Genomic DNA, 20,281 nt, shown 5'->3' on the forward strand with positions numbered 1-20,281 from the left:
GGTAAAGCAAAATAGTTGTATGGAATAGTCAGCAAAGCAATCATACATTTTAATTCCTTTATAGGGAAAAATGAATGTTTAATAGTGATAAAGATGAATAAGGACAATAACTATGGGGATGTATACCTGTAACTATATATAAGGGAATAAAAATAAAAAACTTATTGAAAGGGAAAAAAAAAGAATTCAAAAGAATTTGAATGATGTAAACGCCTCTTTCACTTGGGGGGAAAATGGACCTACAGTCTTTGAACCCTGGGATGCTTTGAGGCACGGATGCCCTCAGGGACCCTTGTGGGAGAAAAAGAGGTTTCCGTGGGCTGCTATCCCGTGATGTGACAGCCGCAATCACTCTCGTGGTGCCAACTCTGAAGCCGCCAAAAGTTTACCAAAGTTCCATATTTCCTATCAGTGGTGAACAGCGAAGAAGCCTTAAAAGGTTCTAAAAAGTTTCCTTCATCGCAAAGGGAGCTTCAATTTCATTAGCCAAGGAAGAGAGAATAAAATCTAGGGGGTTCAGAGGATGATTTGTTGGCTGTCTGTACAAGTAGTCCTCGACTTATGACCACAGTTGGGCCCAAAGGTTCTGTTGCTAAGTGAGGGACGGGCTAAGTGGGTTTGCCCCATTTTATGACTTTTTCTTGCCGCTGCTGTTTAGTGAATCACTGCAGTTGCTCAATTGGTCTCCTGGTCGTTAAGCGAACCTGGCTTAATGCTGCTTGATGGGCGTTTGCGAGAAGGGCTTACGTGACCCCCGGGGACTGTAACCGTCATAAATGTGAGTCAGTTGCCGGGCGGCTGAATTTTAATCAAACAGCCACGGGAACGCTGCAAAGGTCTGAAGTCTGAAAAACGATCACATAAGCCACTTTTTTTCCAGTGTCACTAAATGAACTGCCGTAAGTCGAGGACTACCTTTATTAACAGGTTTGTGTGGGGACCACCAGTGGCCAGTCACTCACAGAGCGTCAGTGCAGGGAGATTGCGGAGGGGGCTTCCATTTCTACTTTCCGGGAGCAAATTGTGAGCCAGGGAATAAGAGGAAGGCTGCAAAGAGTTGGGTAGTTGGATCCCTTTTGCAAGCAACTGTTCCTCCTGACCGTTTTAAGCTTTCTGAAATCACTTTGCTTGCTATCGGCTGCCATAGTAACGGGGAGGGAGGGGGTTTCAGTATTTGTGGGGGGGGAAATCATGCTGGAGGAGATATCTCAGAGGGAAGAGGGAGTTTTGGTTCTCACCACCTTCTGCGCCTGCTGAATGGTCCTGTTCAGGTCTGGCCTTGGTCAACCATCTCTGCATTATTCCAGATGGATGAGGCCACCTGAAGATGCACCCCACGTGACACCCTTGGGGAGGGGGTGCGATGGAGATTGGGCATTCCCCTTGGGGTTGTTGGGGGGGGGAGGGATTTGGGTAAACTTTTGATACGTACAATTTCGCGCCTTTTAGCCCCAGATCTGGGTTGACGTGCGATGCTATCACTTCATATCCAGTAAAAGCACTTTTTCTCTGAAACAAATGGAGTTGGGGGTTTCCTTTCTCGGATTCTGGAGGAGGCACGTTTGACATTGAGCAAGATCTGAGGCTAAAAGGCACGAAGTTTTCATGGTATACATCGAAAACGTTGGACACTGCCTGAATTAACAGATTTCTGCTTGGAACAGTGGCCAGACACTCACAGAGCGTCAGTGCAGGGAGATTGGGGGGGGGGGGGGGCGTCCATTTCTACTTTCCGGGAGCAAATTGTGAGCCAGGGAATAAGAGGAAGGCTGCGAAGAGTTGGGTAGTTGGATCCCTTTTGCAAGCAGCTGTTCCTCCTGACCGTTTTAAGCTTTCTGAAGTCGTTGTGTGAGTTGTGTGAGTTTGGAGAGCTGGAGAATAGGTTTGTTATTCACACGCATCTCTGCCCCTTTCTTTAGGAGTGCCCCAGTGGGATTGTTAATGAAGAGACCTTCAAAGAGATTTACTCTCAGTTCTTCCCACAGGGAGGTGAGTCCTTTGAGATAAGTAGCCGTGTTTGCATGTACATCCCCCCCCCCCCCCGTTACCTCCCACTGCTGTTGAAATCCAGGAGGGGCGTGGGTGGGCCTCGGGAATTCAGCGCTGATGAGTTTTGGAAGGGGGGTGGTGGTGGAAAGATTTCATTCATGGGTGTCTTCTGCCTTAGCCACAGGCCAGTTGTTCAAGAATGCTCTGTATTTGGGTTCAAATGCATTCTTTGTTTTAGACTGCTTTCTGTGTTGAATTAGCATCTTGAAGGGTGGAGGAGGAGGAGGAGGAGAAGGAGGAAGAGGAGGAGGAGGAGGAGGAGAAGGAGGAGAAGAAGAAGGAGAAAGAGGAGGAGGAGAAGAAGGAGGAGGAGGAAGAGGAGGAGAAGGAGGAAAAGGAGAAGTAGAAGTAGAAATAGGAGGAGTAGGAGGAGAAGGAGGAGCAGAAGAAGGAAGAGGAGGAGGAGGAAGAGAAGGGGAGGAGAAGGAGGAGGAGAAGGAAGAGGAGGAGGAAAAGGAAGGAGGAGGAGGAGGAGGAGGAAAAGGAGAAGTAGAAATAGGAGGAGTAGGAGGAGAAGGAGGAGCAGAAGAAGGAAGAGGAGGAGGAGGAAGAGAAGGGGAGGAGAAGGAGGAGGAGAAGGAAGAGGAGGAGGAAAAGGAAGGAGGAGGAGGAGGAGGAAAAGGAGAAGTAGAAGTAGAAATAGGAGGAGGAGGAGGAGGAGGAGAAGGAGGAGGAGAAGAAGGAAGAGGAGGAGGAGGAGGAGGAGGAGGAGGAGGAGGAGGAGGAGGAGGAGGAGGAAGAAGAGAATAAAAGATTCTAATATTCATTCTGGGAAGGTTTAGATGAAGAAACAACTTTTCAACAGCCATTTAATAGTAGCATAGCCTTTATTGTAGTTCTACATCAGGTATACAACAAAATCGGTTTCAGCCTCCCTGGTTCAATCCATGACAACAAATACAAACAATATACATAGTATAAAGCATAATCCCTATGCAAGTACCATAGTTAGGGGGGGGGGAGGAAAAGAAAGGAAAAGGATGTAAAGGATAGCATTTAAAGGATATAGAATTTGCGTCCAAAATGACTATAATTATATTTGAGCCATAATTAATTTTCGAAGGAAAATAGCTGCAATGAATATTATTATGTTTTGTTTCTTTTTTTAAAGGGTCTTATAAACAAAACAGTAGGAATAAAGAAAAAAAAAGGAATAGATATCCTTTTATTAGGTTTTAATACCCAGCTTGCTACCGAGATCTTTGTTAGGCAATGTAGTATGAAAAGCAGGAATTGGAGAGGTGGGAAAAAGAAACGCAGCTTCAAAAATTAAGCCAGATAATCCAGACACATAGGTTGTAATGCTGGGACCATCAGTTCTTCTCCAAAATGTTGAATTATGTTGTCCCAAAGATGCTTTTTTCAAGAGGCAACTGGACTTTCTTGGTTTTTCCTGGAAGATGTTTCACTTCTGATCCAAGAAGCTTCCTCGGTTCTGATTCCAGCCAGAACTGAAGAAGCTTCTTGGATGAGAAGCGAAACGCCTTCAAGGGAAAATAAAGGAAGCCCAGTTGCCTCTTGAAAAAAAGCATCTTTGGGACAACCCTGACTTGGATGATGGAGAATCTCCATAGACATATATGGACTGTATTCACCCATCACTATTACTCACATCCGACTATTCCTAAATTTGGGGGGCCAAGCAAAGTTGGGTCTCCTTGGAAAAGGGAAAGGTTCGCTCTCGTCTCTCCTGCCGTTATCAAAACCTGGCAGAGAAAAGTTGAAAAGTGGTGCTGTGACTTGTTAAGGGGGAAAAAAAGAGAGATTTCTTTCTTGCGTGCTCCCTGACAATAAAGAATTACTCTTTCATTAATAGTCGATGCGAGTTGGAGCTTTAAAGGAGAAAAGAAATTCTACAAATCTCTCCTTATTCGCAGTTCACCTAATGAGAACTGGCAAAGCTTCAAAATGATTCCTGATAAGCTCTCCGTGGGGTTATTCTTCCTCCCCCACAGAATGAGATGTTCGGATAGGCAGGGAGAAACCCAGAATCAATTGAAATGTGTCGTTCAAAGCCTGCGGTTGATGCAAATGTGTGGCCCCCCCCACTGATCTCCATGGGCCTCCCTTTCTTTCGCAAGGCACGTGGCTTTCCTTTCCCTTCACCGACTTGACAGCTTTCCACCATCGGTAAATAATCCCCGGCTCTTGGCATCAATCGGTACAGTGTGGATAATAAGGCAGCCAACTCGGTGTTTTTTCTGATTATTATTATGGCTCCTTCTTACTGAAACCACACAACTGTTTTTTTTATTTAAGCAGGACGTTTTATCAGCTCACAATCCCAATCCCGCAATCCTTGTGCTCCAGGCCTTCTCCTTCTGTATAAACTTCTTTTTCCTTCTCGTTTTCCTGAACAAATTCTCCTGGCTTTTTCTTCTGCACAATTTCACTATGTTGTTCTTCTATCCTCCGCGAATTCGCTGAGATGTTTTTCTGCCAAATTCTTTTTTTTTTAAAGAGTTTTATTATTTTTTGGTTACAAAGATAAACATTCCAACTTTCCTTATGCCGAGTGTCATCTGAGTAGAAACCTCTCTGTGCCACATCGTTCCTCTTTTGCCACATCTTTCACATTCATATGAACATTATTTCCCTAAGTTTAGTATTATAATATATTAAGCATTTAAGCGTTATAAAACACTCAATTTTTCTTCTTAATATCTTCTAGTAATAACATCATATCAACATTAAACATCATTATTCTCATCATACACATACTAACAGTTTTCATCTTATTTATATCTCTCAGTGTATCTACTTATTTTTTAGCTTTCTTCATTTCCAAACTGCTTTTTTCTCTCTCCAACCATTGGTAAAATACTTCCCATATCATATAATAATTCAGTTTGCTCTTTCTCCTCCATTGCTAATGTTAATCTGTTCGTTTCTGCACATTCTAATGTTTTCCTTATCACCTTCTCATCAATAGGGAACTCTGCACTTTTCCAATGTTGTGCAAATACAATTCTAGCTGCAGTTAATACATGAATGATTAAATTCTCTTTATTATAAATTTCAGGTAGAATTCCTAGCAGAAATGTTTCTGGCTTCAGCTGTTGTATCATCTCTCTTCCAACCATGTTTTAATTTTTTCTCCAATGCTGGACAAATACTTTTTCTGCCAAATTCAGAACAAATTTCCCCCACCCCAGGACATCCTTTTCTCCATTTCTCCACCTCAACCGGATGGAAAGCCCTCGAGAACCTAGAACCGGCATCCATTGGTTTTCATAAATGTTTTACAGGGGTTTTTGTTTGTTTCTTTGTTTGTAAGGTTTTTAAGAAGAGATTGGACCACCATTTGTCCAGGATGGCCTCCTGCTTGAGTTGGGGGGAGGGTTGGACTAGAAGACCTCCAAGGTCCCTTCCCTCTGTTGTTCTCTTCTGTTCATTTCCCACATGGTGCATATGCCTAGCCTATTTCAAGTTAGAAAGAAAGGGGATGCATTTTCATGCCTTGAAGAATGGCATTTCCTTTTCCTTTAAAAAAAAAAGTGACACAACACCCAATAGGCAAAATCCTGTTCATACTATTAGTAGTAAAAGCCTAATGAAGCTTCCGTACTGTAGACACTGAAAAAGAAACAGGAGAAAGGGCCTCCAGGTTATTCCTCAGAAAATGATCAGCATAAGGGAGATTTTATTTTTTTGTTCCAAGGTAGAATAGCAATAGGAATAGCAGTTAGACTTATATACCACTTCATAGGGCTTTCAGCCCTCTCTAAGCAGTTTACAGAGTCAGCATATCGCCCCCAGCAACAATCGGGGTCCTCATTTCACCCACCTCGGAAGGATGGAAGGCTGAGTCAACCTTGAGCCGGTGAGATTTGAACCGCCGAACGGCAGATAACAGTCAGCTGAAGTGGCTGCAGTACTGCACCCTAACCACTGCGCCACCTCGGCTCTCTACCTCGTCTCTCTAGAAAACAGCCTGCCTTGGCTATCTCAGAACAAAAACACTTCCCTTTCCCCTTCAAATGTAAAACCAAAGTAAGATTGGATATGGATAGTTTTTGAAAGAATAAAAGCAGGAAATCCAAGGGCTAAATAGACCGGGTGAGTCATTTGCTCCAGCTCCTTGAGGGGGACATGGAAGGAGCTCCTGTGGGGGTCCCCCAGGCAATGGTGATGTCACCAGCCAATCCTTTCAATCCTAAAACACCTTAAATGACACAGGGCCAGTTCTTGGCACAACCACACAAGTCCACAATTCCCAAAGGACAATAATAAGGCAACTGAAATTATTTTTTTTACCCTCTTTTTGCCTATAATACCAACACTTTAGGGTATAGCTTTACAATTTGTTGTTAGTTGCGAAGTCGTGTCTGACCCATCATGACCCCATGGAGAACGTTCCTCCAAGCCTTCCTGTCCTCTCCCATCCTCTGGAGTCCATTGAAGCTCATGCCGGCTGCTTTGGTGACTCCATCCATCCACCTCCTTCTCTGCTGTCCCCTTCTTCTTCTTCTGTCCTCCATCGTTCCCAGCATGAGGCTCTTCTCCAGGGAATCCTTCTTCCTTCTCATCAGGTGGCCAAAGTCTTTGAGTTTCCTCTTCAGGATCTGGCCTTCTAAAGAGCAGCCAGGGTTGATCTCCTCTAGGACTGACCAGTTGGATGGCCTTGCAGTCCAAGGGACTCAATGCAGGAGTCTTCTCCTCCAGCCCCAGAGTCCAAAGGCCTCCATTCTTTGGTGCTCAGCCTTCCTTATGGTCCAACCTTCACAGCCATCCATGGCAACTGGGAAAACCACAAGCCTTGACTATACACACTTTTGTTGGCAGGGGGATGTCTCTGCTTAAACTCTATTTCTCCCCATCTTCAAGTTGTCCAAAAACTTCCAAAGCAACTTAATGTTTGCAAGTTATTTGTCCTGCTCTGGTGTTTGCTACTTCTACAGTACCTGCAACCTGCTGGGCCTGGATTGCCCTGTTAAATACGGACGCTAATAATATTGTAAAAATAAGTATTTCGGTTTGCTTGGCCTGAATCTCATAAGACCCCGAGGCTGTTTATTCCTTCCACTTTCCAGAATGTTAATTGTGCAAATACCGATCAGCTCCAATCACTCGGATTCAGACTGTTAAGTCGCTTTGAGTCAGAGAAAGCGCCCAAGGCTTAGAGAATTAAGGGGCATTCAGCTTTGATTGGAGGATTACATCTGAATCAACAACGAGATTTTACAGTATCCTTCCCCTGGAGTGGGGAGGGAATGGGGATTTTACAGTATCCTTTCCTTGGAGTGGGGAAGGAATGGAGATTTTACAGTATCCTTTCCCTGGACTGGGGAGGGAATGGGGATTTTGCAGTATCCTTTCCCTGGAGTGCGGAGGGAATACGGATTTTGCAGTATCCTTTCCCTGGAGTGGGGAGGGAATGGGGATTTTACAGTATCCTTTCCTTGAAGTGGGGAGGGAATGGGGATTTTGCAGTTTCCTTTCCTTGAAGTGGGGAGGGAATGGGGATTTTGCAGTATCCTTTCCCTGGAGTTGGGAGGGAATGGGGATTTTGCAGTTTCCTTTCCTTGAAGTGGGGAGGGAATGGGGATTTTACAGTATCTTTTCCCTGGAGTGTGGAGGGAATGGGGATTTTGCAGTATCCTTCCCCTGGAGTGTGGAGGGAATGGGGATTTTGCAGTATCCTTCCCCTGGAGTGTGGAGGGAATGGGGATTTTGCAGTATCCTTTCCCTGGAGTGGGGAGGGAACGGGGATTTTGCAGTATCCTTCCCCTGGAGTGGGATGGGTTAGGGTTAGGGTTAGGGTTTCCCTATCCAGTTAGAGAAATGTTTCACTCCAAGGTGGACAACAGATCTGGAACTTAGCTGGGCTGGCAAAGGGGTGGCTGGGGAAAGGGGCGTGGCCCAGGTGGGACTGATGAGACAGATTCGGACTGTGCAGAGATGAACAGGCTAACTCTGACAATAAAGGATAAAGAGGAATTGGTGGACTTCAAGACATGTGGAAGATTCTATGACAGGTTAGAGAAAGAAATCTAGAAGGGAAAGCAAGAGAGAGATACAGAACCCGGATGAGACACTTTTGAATGAGGAGGGGGGAATAGAAAAGAAAGTATTAATATATAAGTATATGTTCAAGAATGAGATATAGAGAAACAAAAATAGCTAGGACATGGTAATGAATAAAAGGAAATAGGAAAGGACAAGCATAACATTATAACAGGGTTTGCGGGAATACCATCCTGAAAATGCACCAATTGAGGGAGGAAAAGAGACAACCAGAATAACAGAAAAGGAAAGGAAGAGAGGGGGAGAAGAGAGGAAAGGGGAGAGAAGGAAGAAAGTGGAAAGGAGAGGAAGGGATAGAAAGAGAAGGCGAGAGGGTAGGAGGGGGAAGAGGAAGAGAGGAGCAGGGGAGAAGCAAGGGAAGAAGGAAAGGGAAAGGAGAAGAGGAAGGAAGGAAGTAGAGAAGGGAGGGAGAAAAGAAAAGAAAAAAATAGGGTGGTGATAAGACAAAATAGGTCTTATTTTAACCTTTCATATGGAAAGACAAATGTGTAAAAGTGATAAATGTAAATAAGAACAATGACTATGTGAATGTATAACCGGTAAGAGAATAAAAATAAAAAGCTGATTTCATGCATGACCTTAGGAGGCTCCTCCTCCTCCTTGGAGTTTCCTCTGGGGAATCCTTGGGAGCTGCAGCTGGTGCAAAGCACGGGGCCCTCTTGACTATCTATACAGGTAGTCCTCAAATTACGACCAAACTGAGGAACACACTTGTGTTGCTAAGAGAGACCTTCGTCCAGTGAGTTCTGCCCCCTTCCTTGCCACAGTTGTTCAGGGAATCGTTGCAGTTATTAAGTGAGTCACACGATCGTTGAGTGAATCTTGTCAGACGGTCGCAAAAGGGGATCGCGTGACCTCTGGGACACAGCAATTGTTGTAAATATGAGTCGGTGGCCAAACACGTGAATTCTGGTGAGGGGATGGGGGTCGTAAGGGTGCCTTCTGACTAAATGAACTAGATCAGCCTTGGGGAACCTTTACGATACCGTGTGTTGAAACGGGGGCAAGCCCGTGCTTCCGCCCACCAGAAACCGGAAGAGCAGCCGCTGGCACACACACACACACTGGGTGGCTGCTCTTCCGGTTTCCCCTGCTCCCCAATCATGAAAACCAGCTTCCAGAACCCGGAAGAGCAGTGATCAACGTCTCACATGTTCTGCGTGCCACTTCCAGCACACGTATCATGGGCTCGCCATCACAAGATCATGTGAAGTTCTGGTACTGCTTTACAAAGCGTTAGTAAGATCCCACTTGGAGTACCGCATCCCGTTCTGGTCACCACAATGCAAAAATAGTGTTGAGACTCTGGAAAGAGCAACAGTTGGAGGATAAAACACATGACGGATGGTTGCAGGAACTGGGCACGGCTGGTCTAGGGAAGAGAAGGACCAGGGGAGACAGGAGAACAGTCTTCCAATATTTGAGGGAGGGGCTGCCCCAGAGAGGAGGAAGGGGGGAAACCTATTCTCCAAGGGCAGTTTCCTTTCCTTGAAGTGGGGAGGGAATGGGGATTTTACAGTATCTTTTCCCTGGAGTGTGGAGGGAATGGGGATTTTGCAGTTTCCTTTCCCTGGAGTGTGGAGGGAATGGGGATTCTGCAGTATCCTTCCCCTGGAGTGGGGAGGAAATGGGGATTTCATAGTATCCTTTACCTGGAGTGGGGAGGAAATGGGGATTTCATAGTATCCTTTCCCTGGAGTGGGGAGGGAATGGGGATTTCATAGTATCCTTTCCCTGGAGTGGGGATTTTGCAGTATCCTTCCCCTGGAGTGGGGAGGGAATGGGGATTTTGCAGTATCCTTTCCCTGGAGTGCGGAGGGAATGGGGATTTTGCAGTTTCCTTTCCTTGAAGTGGGGAGGGAATGGGGATTTTGCAGTTTCCTTTCCCTGGAGTGGGGAGGGAATGGGGATTTTACAGTATCTTTTCCCTGGAGTGTGGAGGGAATGGGGATTTTGCAGTTTCCTTTCCCTGGAGTGTGGAGGGAATGGGGATTCTGCAGTATCCTTCCCCTGGAGTGGGGAGGAAATGGGGATTTCATAGTATCCTTTACCTGGAGTGGGGAGGAAATGGGGATTTCATAGTATCCTTTCCCTGGAGTGGGGAGGGAATGGGGATTTCATAGTATCCTTTCCCTGGAGTGGGGATTTTGCAGTATCCTTCCCCTGGAGTGGGGAGGGAATGGGGATTTTGCAGTATCCTTTCCCTGGAGTGCGGAGGGAATGGGGATTTTGCAGTTTCCTTTCCTTGAAGTGGGGAGGGAATGGGGATTTTGCAGTTTCCTTTCCCTGGAGTGGGGAGGGAATGGGGATTTTACAGTATCCTTTCCCTGGAGTGCGGAGGGAATGGGGATTTTGCAGTTTCCTTTCCTTGAAGTGGGGAGGGAATGGGGATTCTGCAGTATCCTTCCCCTGGAGTGGGGTGGGTTAGGGTTAGGGTTTTCCTATCCAGCTAGAGAAATGTTTCACTCTCAAAGGTGGACAACAGACCTGGAACTTAGCTGGGCTGGCAGAGGGGTGGCTGGGGAAAGGGGCGTGGTCCAGGTGGGACTGATGAGACAGATTCGGACTGTGCAGGGATGAACAGGCTAACTCTGACAATAAAGGATAAAGAGGAATCGGTGGACTTCAAGACATGTGGAAGATTAGAGAAAGAAATCTAGAAAGGAAAGCAAGAGAGAGATACATGATGAGACACTTTTGAATGAGGAGGGGGGAATAGAAAAGAAAGTATTAATATATAAGTATATGTTCAAGAATGAGATATAGAGAAAAAAATAGCTAGGACATGGTAATGAATAAAAGGAAATAGGAAAGGACAAGCATAACATTATAACAGGGTTTGTGGGAATTCCATCCTGAAAATGCACCAATTGAGGGAGGAAAAGAGACAAGCACAATAACAGAAAAGGAAAGGAAGAGAGGAGGAGAGGAGAGGAAAGGGGAGAGAAGGAAGAAAGTGGAAAGGAGAGGAAGGGATAGAAAGAGAAGGCGAGAGGGTAGGAGGAGGAAGAGGAAGAGAGGAGCAGTGGAGAAGCAAGGGAAGAAGGAAAGGGAAAGGAGAAGAGGAAGGAAGGAAGTAGAGAAGGGAGGGAGAAAAGAAAAGAAAAAAATAGGGTGGTGATAAGACTAAATAGGTCTTATTTTAACCTTTCATATGGAAAGACAAATGTGTAAAAGTGATAAATGTAAATAAGAACAATGACTATGTGAATGTATAACCGGTAAGAGAATAAAAATAAAAAGCTGATTTCATGAATGACCTTAGGAGGCTCTTCCTCCTTGGAGTTTCCTCTGGGGAATCCTTGGGAGCTGCAGCTGGTGCAAAGCACAGGGCCCTCTTGACTACGGCATCTATACAGGTAGTCCTCAAATTACGACCACAACCGAGGAACACACTTGTGTTGCTAAGAGAGACCTTCGTCCAGTGAGTTCTGCCCCCTTCCTTGCCACAGTTGTTCAGGGAATCGCTGCAGTTATTAAGTGAGTCACACGATCGTTGAGTGAATCTTGTCAGACGGTCGCAAAAAGGGGATCGCGTGACCTCTGGGACACAGCAATTGTTGTAAATATGAGTCGGTGGCCAAACACCTGAATTCTGGTGAGGGGATGGGGGTCGTAAGGGTGCCTTCTGACTAAATGAACTAGATCAGCCTTGGGGAACCTTTACGATACCGTGTGTTGAAACGGGGGCAAGCCCGTGCTTCCGCCCACCAGAAACCGGAAGAGCAGCCGCTGGCACACACACACACACTGGGTGGCTGCTCTTCCGGTTTCCCCTGCTCCCCAATCATGAAAACCAGCTTCCAGAACCCGGAAGAGCAGTGATCAACGTCTCACATGTTCTGCGTGCCACTTCCAGCACACGTATCATGGGCTCGCCATCACAAGATCATGTGAAGTTCTGGTACTGCTTTACAAAGCGTTAGTAAGATCCCACTTGGAGTACCGCATCCCGTTCTGGTCACCACAATGCAAAAAGAGTGTTGAGACTCTGGAAACAGCAACAGTTGGAGGATAAAACACATGACGGACGGTTGTAGGAACTGGGCCTGGCTAGTCTAGGGAAGAGAAGGACCAGGGGAGACAGGAGAGCATCTTCCAATATTTGAGGGAGGGGCTGCCACAGAGAGGAGGAAGGGGGCCAAGCTATTCTCCAAGGCACCCGAAGGCCAGAGAAGGAACAATGGATGGAAAGTGACCAACGAGAGATTCAACCTGGAAATAAGGAGGAATTTCCTGGCAGAGCAATCAACCAATGCAATAGTTTCCCTTCAGAAGTTATAGGAACTTCATTACTGGAGGCTTCCAAGAATAAACTGCACAACCATCGTCTGGAACAAAATGGGGCCTCCTGTTTGAGCAGGGGTTGGACTAGAAGACCTCCAAAGTCCCCCTCAACTCTATTATTCCATGTTCTATTTGAAACGTGTTACAACCTTGATGGAGATTAGGAAGAAGCTCAAAAGTTGCACATATAAGCTTCAGAGAGCAATTTGGAGTGGCAGCATATTGGTAGGAAGGAAGTTTGAGCCAACAAGAGTATTAAAGTTGACTGAATTCCATGGGAAATGTAACCATTTTTATTTAGCTAATTAGGAGTAATGCCCCTTGTCTAGACTCTGAATGACACTTCTTATAACAATTTGATGGGCCTTCAAACAACTATGTGCTTTAAAAATGACAGTGGCATTGTCATCCTTCCGAATTTGAATCCTGAAATAACCACCTGGAATAGTAGATATGAAGCACAGAATAACATGCACCTATGTGTGGTTTGTTCCAATCATCCCCTTGACGTGTCTTGGTTTCTATTCTCCAATATGAGTGGAGACTCAACTGTGCAATTTCCATAAATAATAACTGGATTTTTAACACCCTGTATGATATCTGTGGTTGGGATCATGCAAAGTATCATGCAAGAGCCGAGGTGGCGCAGTGGTTAAATGCAGCACTGCAGGCTACTGCTAGATCAGCAGTTCAGCGGTTCAAATCTCACTGGCTCAGGGTTGACTCAGCCTTCCATCCTTCTGAGGTGGGTAAAATGAGGACCCGGATTGTTGGGGGCAATATGCTGACTCTCTGTAAACCGCTTAGAGAGGGCTGAAAGCCCTATGAAGCGGTATATAAGTCTACTGCTATAAGTATAAGAAGGATGAGAACTTTTTATAAGTATAATTGCTTAACAATAATCAAATAATGGCTTAACCTCCACCCCTCCCCAATTAATAAGAATAATTAATAGAGGTAAGGAAAAGATAGAACGTGGTTATTCAAAGTGTTAAGTTTTAATGTGCAATTCATAAGGTTCAATCTTTTTAATTCCAGATTCTACAACATATGCACATTTTCTGTTCAACGCATTTGACACAGATCACAATGGATGTGTGAGTTTTGAGGTAAGGCGGCTTTTGTTATTACTGTTATTTATTTCTGTGGTATAATACAGAGCCCAAAGTCTTGCAAAAGGTTAGATGCTTCCCACGTTGCTCGCAAGCAGGTATAATGGGTGAACCCAATTCTTACTACTAATATATTGGTAGTATTAATATTATTATTATTATTAAATTACTTGAGAAAGTGCAAATCCTGATTTTCTAGTTCTCCACACCTCATTCCTCTATCTCAGTGTTTCTCAACCTTGGCAACTTGAAGATGTCCGGACTTCAACACCCAGAATTCCCCAGCCAGCATTCGCTGGCTGGGGAATTCTGGGTGTTGAAGTCCGGACATCTTCAAGTTGCCAAGGTTGAGAAACACTGCTCTATCTAGTCAACATTCTCCTTTAATCCCTTCTCCGATCAATATTCCCTCAGCAGAAGAGTGATGGAAAGAATTTTAATACAATCAGAAAACATTCAATTAGCAGAGGAAAAGAGGGCCTGATTTTAATCAATCAGGGATTTAGGTTTAAACTTTCATTATCTCCCAATTATCATCTTCCCTCTGTCAATTCCTTCTTGTTTCAAGAGCTAAATGAAAGGGAATTGTTTCTCCTGAGCTCTAAAGTGTCATTCTTACTTACAGAAGGCAGGATGGTGAGGTGATGCATGCCCCTTACGGACCTCTTAGGGAATGGGGTGAGGTCCACAGTAGACAGTTTGAGGTTGAAGCTATTGGGGAGTGGGGTTGAGGATGTAACTACGAAGTTGGATAGACCATTCTAGGCGTTGAACACTCTGTGGCTGAACTCGTATTTTCTGCAATCCAGTTTGGAGAAGTTTACCTTGAGTTTGTATCGATTGTTTGCCCGAGTATTATTGCGGTTGAAGCTGAAGAAGTCATTGACCGGTAGGACTTTTTAGCGGACAATTTATTGTACTACGCTTGAGTCTGACTGTAGGTGATGTAGTTCTAGGTTGTTCGAGCCCAAAATTTCAAGCGTAAGGGATCCTGTTGTGAGCAGAGGAGTGGAGGACTCTTCTCGTGAAATACCTCTGGACCTGCTCAATTGTATTAATGTCCGATATGTAGTGCGGATTCCAGACAGATGAGCTGTATTCGAGGATTGGTCTGGCAAAGGTTTTGTTTGCCCTAGTTAGCAATACGATATTCCCAGAGAAGAAGCTTCATACGATTAAGTTAATAACTCTTAAAGCCTTTTTGGCGATGCTGTTACAGTGAGCTCTAGATCGTTTGAGATGAGGACTACAGTGGCACGTAGATCGTTTGAGATGAGGGCTCCAAGGTCCTTTACTCATCGAAAAACTTTTGGGTCTTCTCCAATTCTAAATACTCCACTAGGAAGAGGTGATTGATTAATGTTTTTACTAGTGAGATGCTTCCCAAAGTGCATGGGTTGGAGAGTCATGGAGGTAACCAAATATATTTACAGGCCAAGGGTTTTTTGTTGTTGTTGTTGTTGTTTACATGCAAACTGCTGGTTTAAACCACCATAGTAAATGCAGGGCAGTGGAGTAATTAATTTATTGGACCAAGACCAAAGAGGAAAAACTCCATCAGCCGTGAAAGCTGGCTTGATGACTCTGGAACTGTCACATCCTCTGCATGCCTTAATTTATGTACTTATGTATTATTTATAAATAATGCTAAGCCCACGGTGACTCTAGCATCCTGACCCAGAGGAGGGCTGCTATGGAAATAAAATCCGGGATGAATATCGGGAAACCTGGGGGAAAGGATACACACACCTAGGAAGCAAACATTACGATCAAGATAAAAATGTAAAGCCTCCAAAAGTTAGTAAAACATTTGAAGGTATCAGGAGGTCGGTATTTGCACATTCGTTGTTTACACTTTTTTTTATGAATGTGGAAACAGAGAAGTCTGCAAATGATTAAATACGCCGTTATTTATTTATTCATGAAGGAGTTCAGAGGAGCCACCGAAGGGATTTTGCTAATATGCTAAAAATTCCAATTCTCCTGTGTCGTTATCTTACGTTCGTGCCGTGATAGCCCACTGCCTGGAATAACAGTTTTAAATCCTCACCCGATCTCTTCACTCCACTCAATGGGACTGCAAAATCCTCAGCATGGATAAACTAAATCTTAGCCAGGTCTATTTATTATGTGATGTTCTGCTTTTTCTTTAAGAAGTTCAGAACAGGCTCTCGATTCTAGCCAGGCTTATTTCTGTCTACACCAGGGAGGTGCAGTCAGGGGAGGCAGGGGAGGCAGAGCCTCACCACTGTCATCATGAAAAGAAAAATGTAAAAGGAAAAAGGCAAGAGCGGAGGTCAGGCTGAGCTAGTTGCTCCCAGAGTCACCATGGATGACTCTGCTTAGTGCTTAACTGTTTAAAAAAGCGTCTAAAAAAGCGCCCTCTACAGGAGGCGGCAAGAGAATGATGTGCCTCATCTAGTCTGACTTTATGGTCACTCAAGCAGAGCTAAGCAAGGGTTAAAAGCCAAAAAAATCCTGATGTAAATGAGGCACATCGTACTCCTGCCTCCTCCTGTAGAGGGCGCTTTTTAGAGGCTTTTTTAAACAGTTAAGCAGAGTCATCCACACGGTGGACTCTGGCAGCAACTAGCCCAGCCTGACCTCAGCTCTCGCCTTTTTCCTTTTACATTTTTTTTTCTTTTCATGATGGCAGGCAAGAGCAGAGTTGAAATTCTCTGTGAAACAGCTTGAAAAGGTACGTGTGGGTCAGTGGGAGAGGGAGGAATTCAAACTTCATCCTCCTGGTGCAACTTTGTGTGTGTGCGTGTTAGAGAGAGGGGGAAGGAGGGAGAGAGGGAGGAAGGAGGGGAAGGGAGAAGAAGAAGAAAAAGAAAAAAGGAAACTTATTTAGCAAAGGAGAAAAACAAATGCTGTCGCTTTAAATTGGAACTGAGCATGCCTGGCTGTGGAATTCTGGGAGTTGAAGTCCACAAGTCTAAAAAAATTGCCGCCTCACCAGCCATAAACCTCACCGCATGTCACTGGTTTACATGGTTCACATTTTTAGTTGCTCACTCCAAAACTTATACTAAAAAAGAAGACTGCCTACAGAAGCAAACAGATACTCCCCCAGACCCAATTAGAGGAAGGAGCATCTATGGATGTGCAGAAACGGATAGACTTTCTGTGGGAATGAAGGAGAGGGAAGAAACTAAGGGCTATCAAGTTTGGAATAGATGGGATTCCTGGCTTGAGAGCAAACGCAAAACTTAAGGTATAAATGGTAAAAGTACAATATATGGAGCACATTTAAATAAGCATATAATGATATTTTTGTAAATAAGATTGTTATGAAAGGTATGGATACCGATATGGAAAAGCTGTTCTAAGGGTAAATTTGTCCTTTGTGTTTTGTTTTTTAAATGTTAGAAAATTCAATAAATACTATTTTTTTAAAAAAAAAAAAACCTGCAGAGCAGTAATCTTGGATGTTCCCTTTCACGAGATAGTTTGATGTATTCGTAGGTAACTGAGTTATGCCAGTGACTTCAATGTCCAGTAAAAGAGAAAGAGGGGAATAAAAATTAATAATCTCAATTACAGATGGGTGTCTTTGATTGACTCTGATCTCCTCAATTTTGGCATGACCTCGGTTGAGGAGCTCCTGACTAGGCGCTATGCGCAGGCCCATCCATGCTCCAAAAACCACATTCGGTCTCACCAATCTGGACCATCCCCTGGGCTTCATGCGAACCGTGCTTGCAATAAAATTTTATTTTGAGAAATCCGTGCGGTCTGGTGGTGGGGACAAATAAGATCCCCAGAGATGCTGGGAAATGCTTGTCTGCATACCCTGGTGTTTGGAGAGAGGGAGACAGATAGACAGACAGAGAGAAACAGAGAGAGAGAGAGAAACAGAGAGAGAGAGAGACAGAGACAGAGACAGAGACAGAGAGAGACAGAGAGAGACAGAGAGAGTCAGAGAGAGACAGAGAGAGACAGAGAGACACACAGAGAAAGAGAGAGACAGAGAGAGAAAGAGAGAAACAGAGAAACAGAGAGAGACAGAGAGACAGAGAGACAGAGAGAAAGACAGACACACACACACAGAGAGAGAGAGAGAGACACAGAGACACAGAGACACAGAGAAAGAGAGAAAGACAGAGAGACAGAGAGAAACAGAGAGATACAGAGAGAGAGACAGAGAGAGAGAGAGACAGAGAGACACACAGAGAAAGAGAGAGACAGAGAGACACAGAGAGAAGGGAGGGAAGGAGAGAAAGAGAGACAGACAGAGAGAAAGAGAGAGAGAGTGAGGAAGACAGAGGGAGACAGAGAGAGACAGACAGACACAGAGAGAGAAACAGAGAGAAAGACAGAGACAGGGAAAGGGGGGATGGAGAGAGACACAGAGAGACACAGAGAGACACACACAGAGAGAGACACAGAGAGAGACAGACACACACAGAGAGAGAGGGGGGGAAACAGAGAGACAGAGAGGGGGAGGAAGGGAGGGAGAGAAAGAGAGAAAGAGAGAGGGGGACATAGAGAGAGACAGACAGACACACAGAGAGAAACAGAAATAGAGAAAGACAGAGAGAGAGAGGGTTAGAGACAGAGAGTGACAGAGAGTGATAGAGAGAAGGGGGAAGGAGGGAGAGAAAGAGAGAAAATAATGACCTTTTATTTCTTCTTTGTAATTAGCTTTTGTCTGCCGTGTAACAGACAAGTAACCTCCTGATCTTGTTGATGTGCTGATTGCATTGATTTTCTGGGGTGCCTCCTAAGGAAAAGCTGCCCCCCCCCCGGCACAAAACGTTTATACGGCTGAATTAATTGAATCCGGTATTTGTACGCCAAGGCATATAAGGTAGAAAAAGACATCTAATCAGCCGGATGACCCGCTTTCTCTCAGATCCACGCTAATGCAAGTAAACCCAGGGTGGCTTCTACTTTTACAAAAATGGCTGCCTTCAGTGACACAATAGCACAATAAACAATTACTCACGAAAGGGGAGCTGGGTGGGTCCATAGCTGGGGATAGGAGAGATTCAACCTGGAAAGAAGGAGGAACTTTCTGACAGTGAGGACAATCCACCCACAGAACAGAAGTTGCCTTCGGAAGTTGTGGGAGCTTCATCACAGGAGACTTTCAAGAAGAGACTGGGCTGCCCTCTGTCAGAGATGGTGTAGCATCTCCTGCTTGGGCGGAAGGTTGGACTAGATGACCTACAAGGTCCCTTCCGACTCTGTTAATCTGTTAGTGGTGCAGTTTGTAAAACTACTGTTTTCTTCAACCAAGGAGAATATTTGTAGCCCAGGGGTGACATGAGGGGGGTCCTTGGTGCTCTCTGAACTTGGGGGTTTTCTTGTAGACGTTTCATGACCCAAACTAGGTAAGAAGTGGGGTTTGCTCTCAGTTTATATTCTAGTGGCTCTTCAAAGAGAAATAGGATATATATACTCTGACTTTCATTCAATTGAAGTGGAGCGTTTTTCGTTTGCCGATTACGGCAACAAGAAAGATCCAAGCGGTTAAGGGGTTTTTTAAGGTTCATTGGAGTCTTGCAAGAGGTTGTCATCTCCCAAACTTTTCTGCTTCCAGGAAGCCAACAGGCAAAGGGACAAAGGCTATTCTGACGACTCAGCTGTCACGTGACAGGCATTCAATCAAACAGTTGGGTTTATTTTGTGGTTCCGTCTGCCAAAGTGCCTGTTAACCTAAAGCAACAAAAACCTTCATGTTTTCTATTGTCTCTTGTTTTTTTTTTCTTCTTCTTCTTCTTCTTCTTCTTCTTCTTCTTCTTCTTCTTCTTCTTCTTCTTCTTCTTCTTCTTCTTCTTCTTCTCCTCCTCCTCCTCCTCCTCCTCCTCCTCCTCCTCCTCCTCCTCCTCCTCCTCCTCCTCCTCCTCCTCCTCCTCCTCCTCCTCCTCCTCCTTCTAGGATTTTGTGATGGGCCTTTCAATTTTGCTCCGTGGGACAGTGCAGGAAAAACTCAACTGGGCTTTCAATTTGTATGATATAAACAAAGACGGCTGTATAACAAAAGAGGTAAGGAGTCCAACACAAAGCTAATTACACACTTTTCCCCCACATATAGATAAATCTCATGTCTATCTATCTACTATCTCTCATCCTTCCATCTATTTCTATTCTCTCTCCTATCTCTCTCTCATCTCTATCTACTCTCATCTTACTATCTCTCTCTCCTATCTCTCTCATCTCTCTCTCATCTCTCTCTCATTTCTCTATCTACTCTCATTTTACTATCTCTCTCTCTCCTATCTCTCTCTCTCATCTCTATCTATCTACTATTTCATCTCTATCTATTTCTCATCTCTCATCTACTATTTCTCATCCCTCTCTCTCTCTGTCTATCTATCTATCCTTCCATCCATCCATCTCTCTCTCTCTTTCTCCTATCTCTCTCTCATTTCTCTCTCTCTCATCTATCTACTCTCATCTTACTATTTCTCTCCTATCTCTCTCATCTCTCTCTCATATCTGTTTACTATTTCATCTCTATCTACTATTTCTTTCTCATTTATCTATTTCTAATCTCTCTCTCTCTATCTATCTATCATCTATCTCTATCTATCATCTATCATCTATCTATCTATCTATCATCTATCTATCTATCTATCTATCTATCTATCTATCTATCTATCTATCTAATCTAACTTTCTCTCTTTCTCTCTCTAATCTGTCTATCTATCTGTCACTCTCTCTCTCTGTCTATTTATTTATCAATCACTCAATGTCTGTCTGTCTGTCTGTCTGTCTATCATCTATCTATCTATCTATCTATCTATCTATCTATCTATCTATCTATCTATCTATCTATATCTATCTATCTATCTATC

General features: G+C 44.4%; 1 protein-coding gene across 6 annotated transcripts in view; it reads left to right on the forward strand.

The window, feature by feature from the left end:
* The window catches only part of KCNIP4 (potassium voltage-gated channel interacting protein 4), a 231,698-nt gene that overhangs the window by 205,558 nt on the left and 5,859 nt on the right, over nt 1-20,281 (forward strand). For 5 of the 6 annotated variants that reach the window (XM_087724906.1, XM_087724905.1, XM_087724903.1 and 2 more), the window contains 3 exons: nt 1,920-1,989; nt 13,402-13,472; nt 19,362-19,469. In XM_087724906.1, coding sequence (XP_087581032.1) covers nt 1,920-1,989; nt 13,402-13,472; nt 19,362-19,469 — 249 coding nt within the window. The remainder of the gene's footprint in view (nt 1-1,919; nt 1,990-13,401; nt 13,473-19,361; nt 19,470-20,281) is intronic. The other variant, XM_087724904.1, reaches the window with a different exon arrangement.

This window comes from Thamnophis sirtalis, unplaced genomic scaffold (assembly GCF_051295495.1).
Source record: "Thamnophis sirtalis isolate CommonGarterSnake01/CBP01778 unplaced genomic scaffold, rThaSir2_p1.2 scaffold_10, whole genome shotgun sequence".
NCBI classification, from domain to species: domain Eukaryota; kingdom Metazoa; phylum Chordata; class Lepidosauria; order Squamata; family Natricidae; genus Thamnophis; species Thamnophis sirtalis.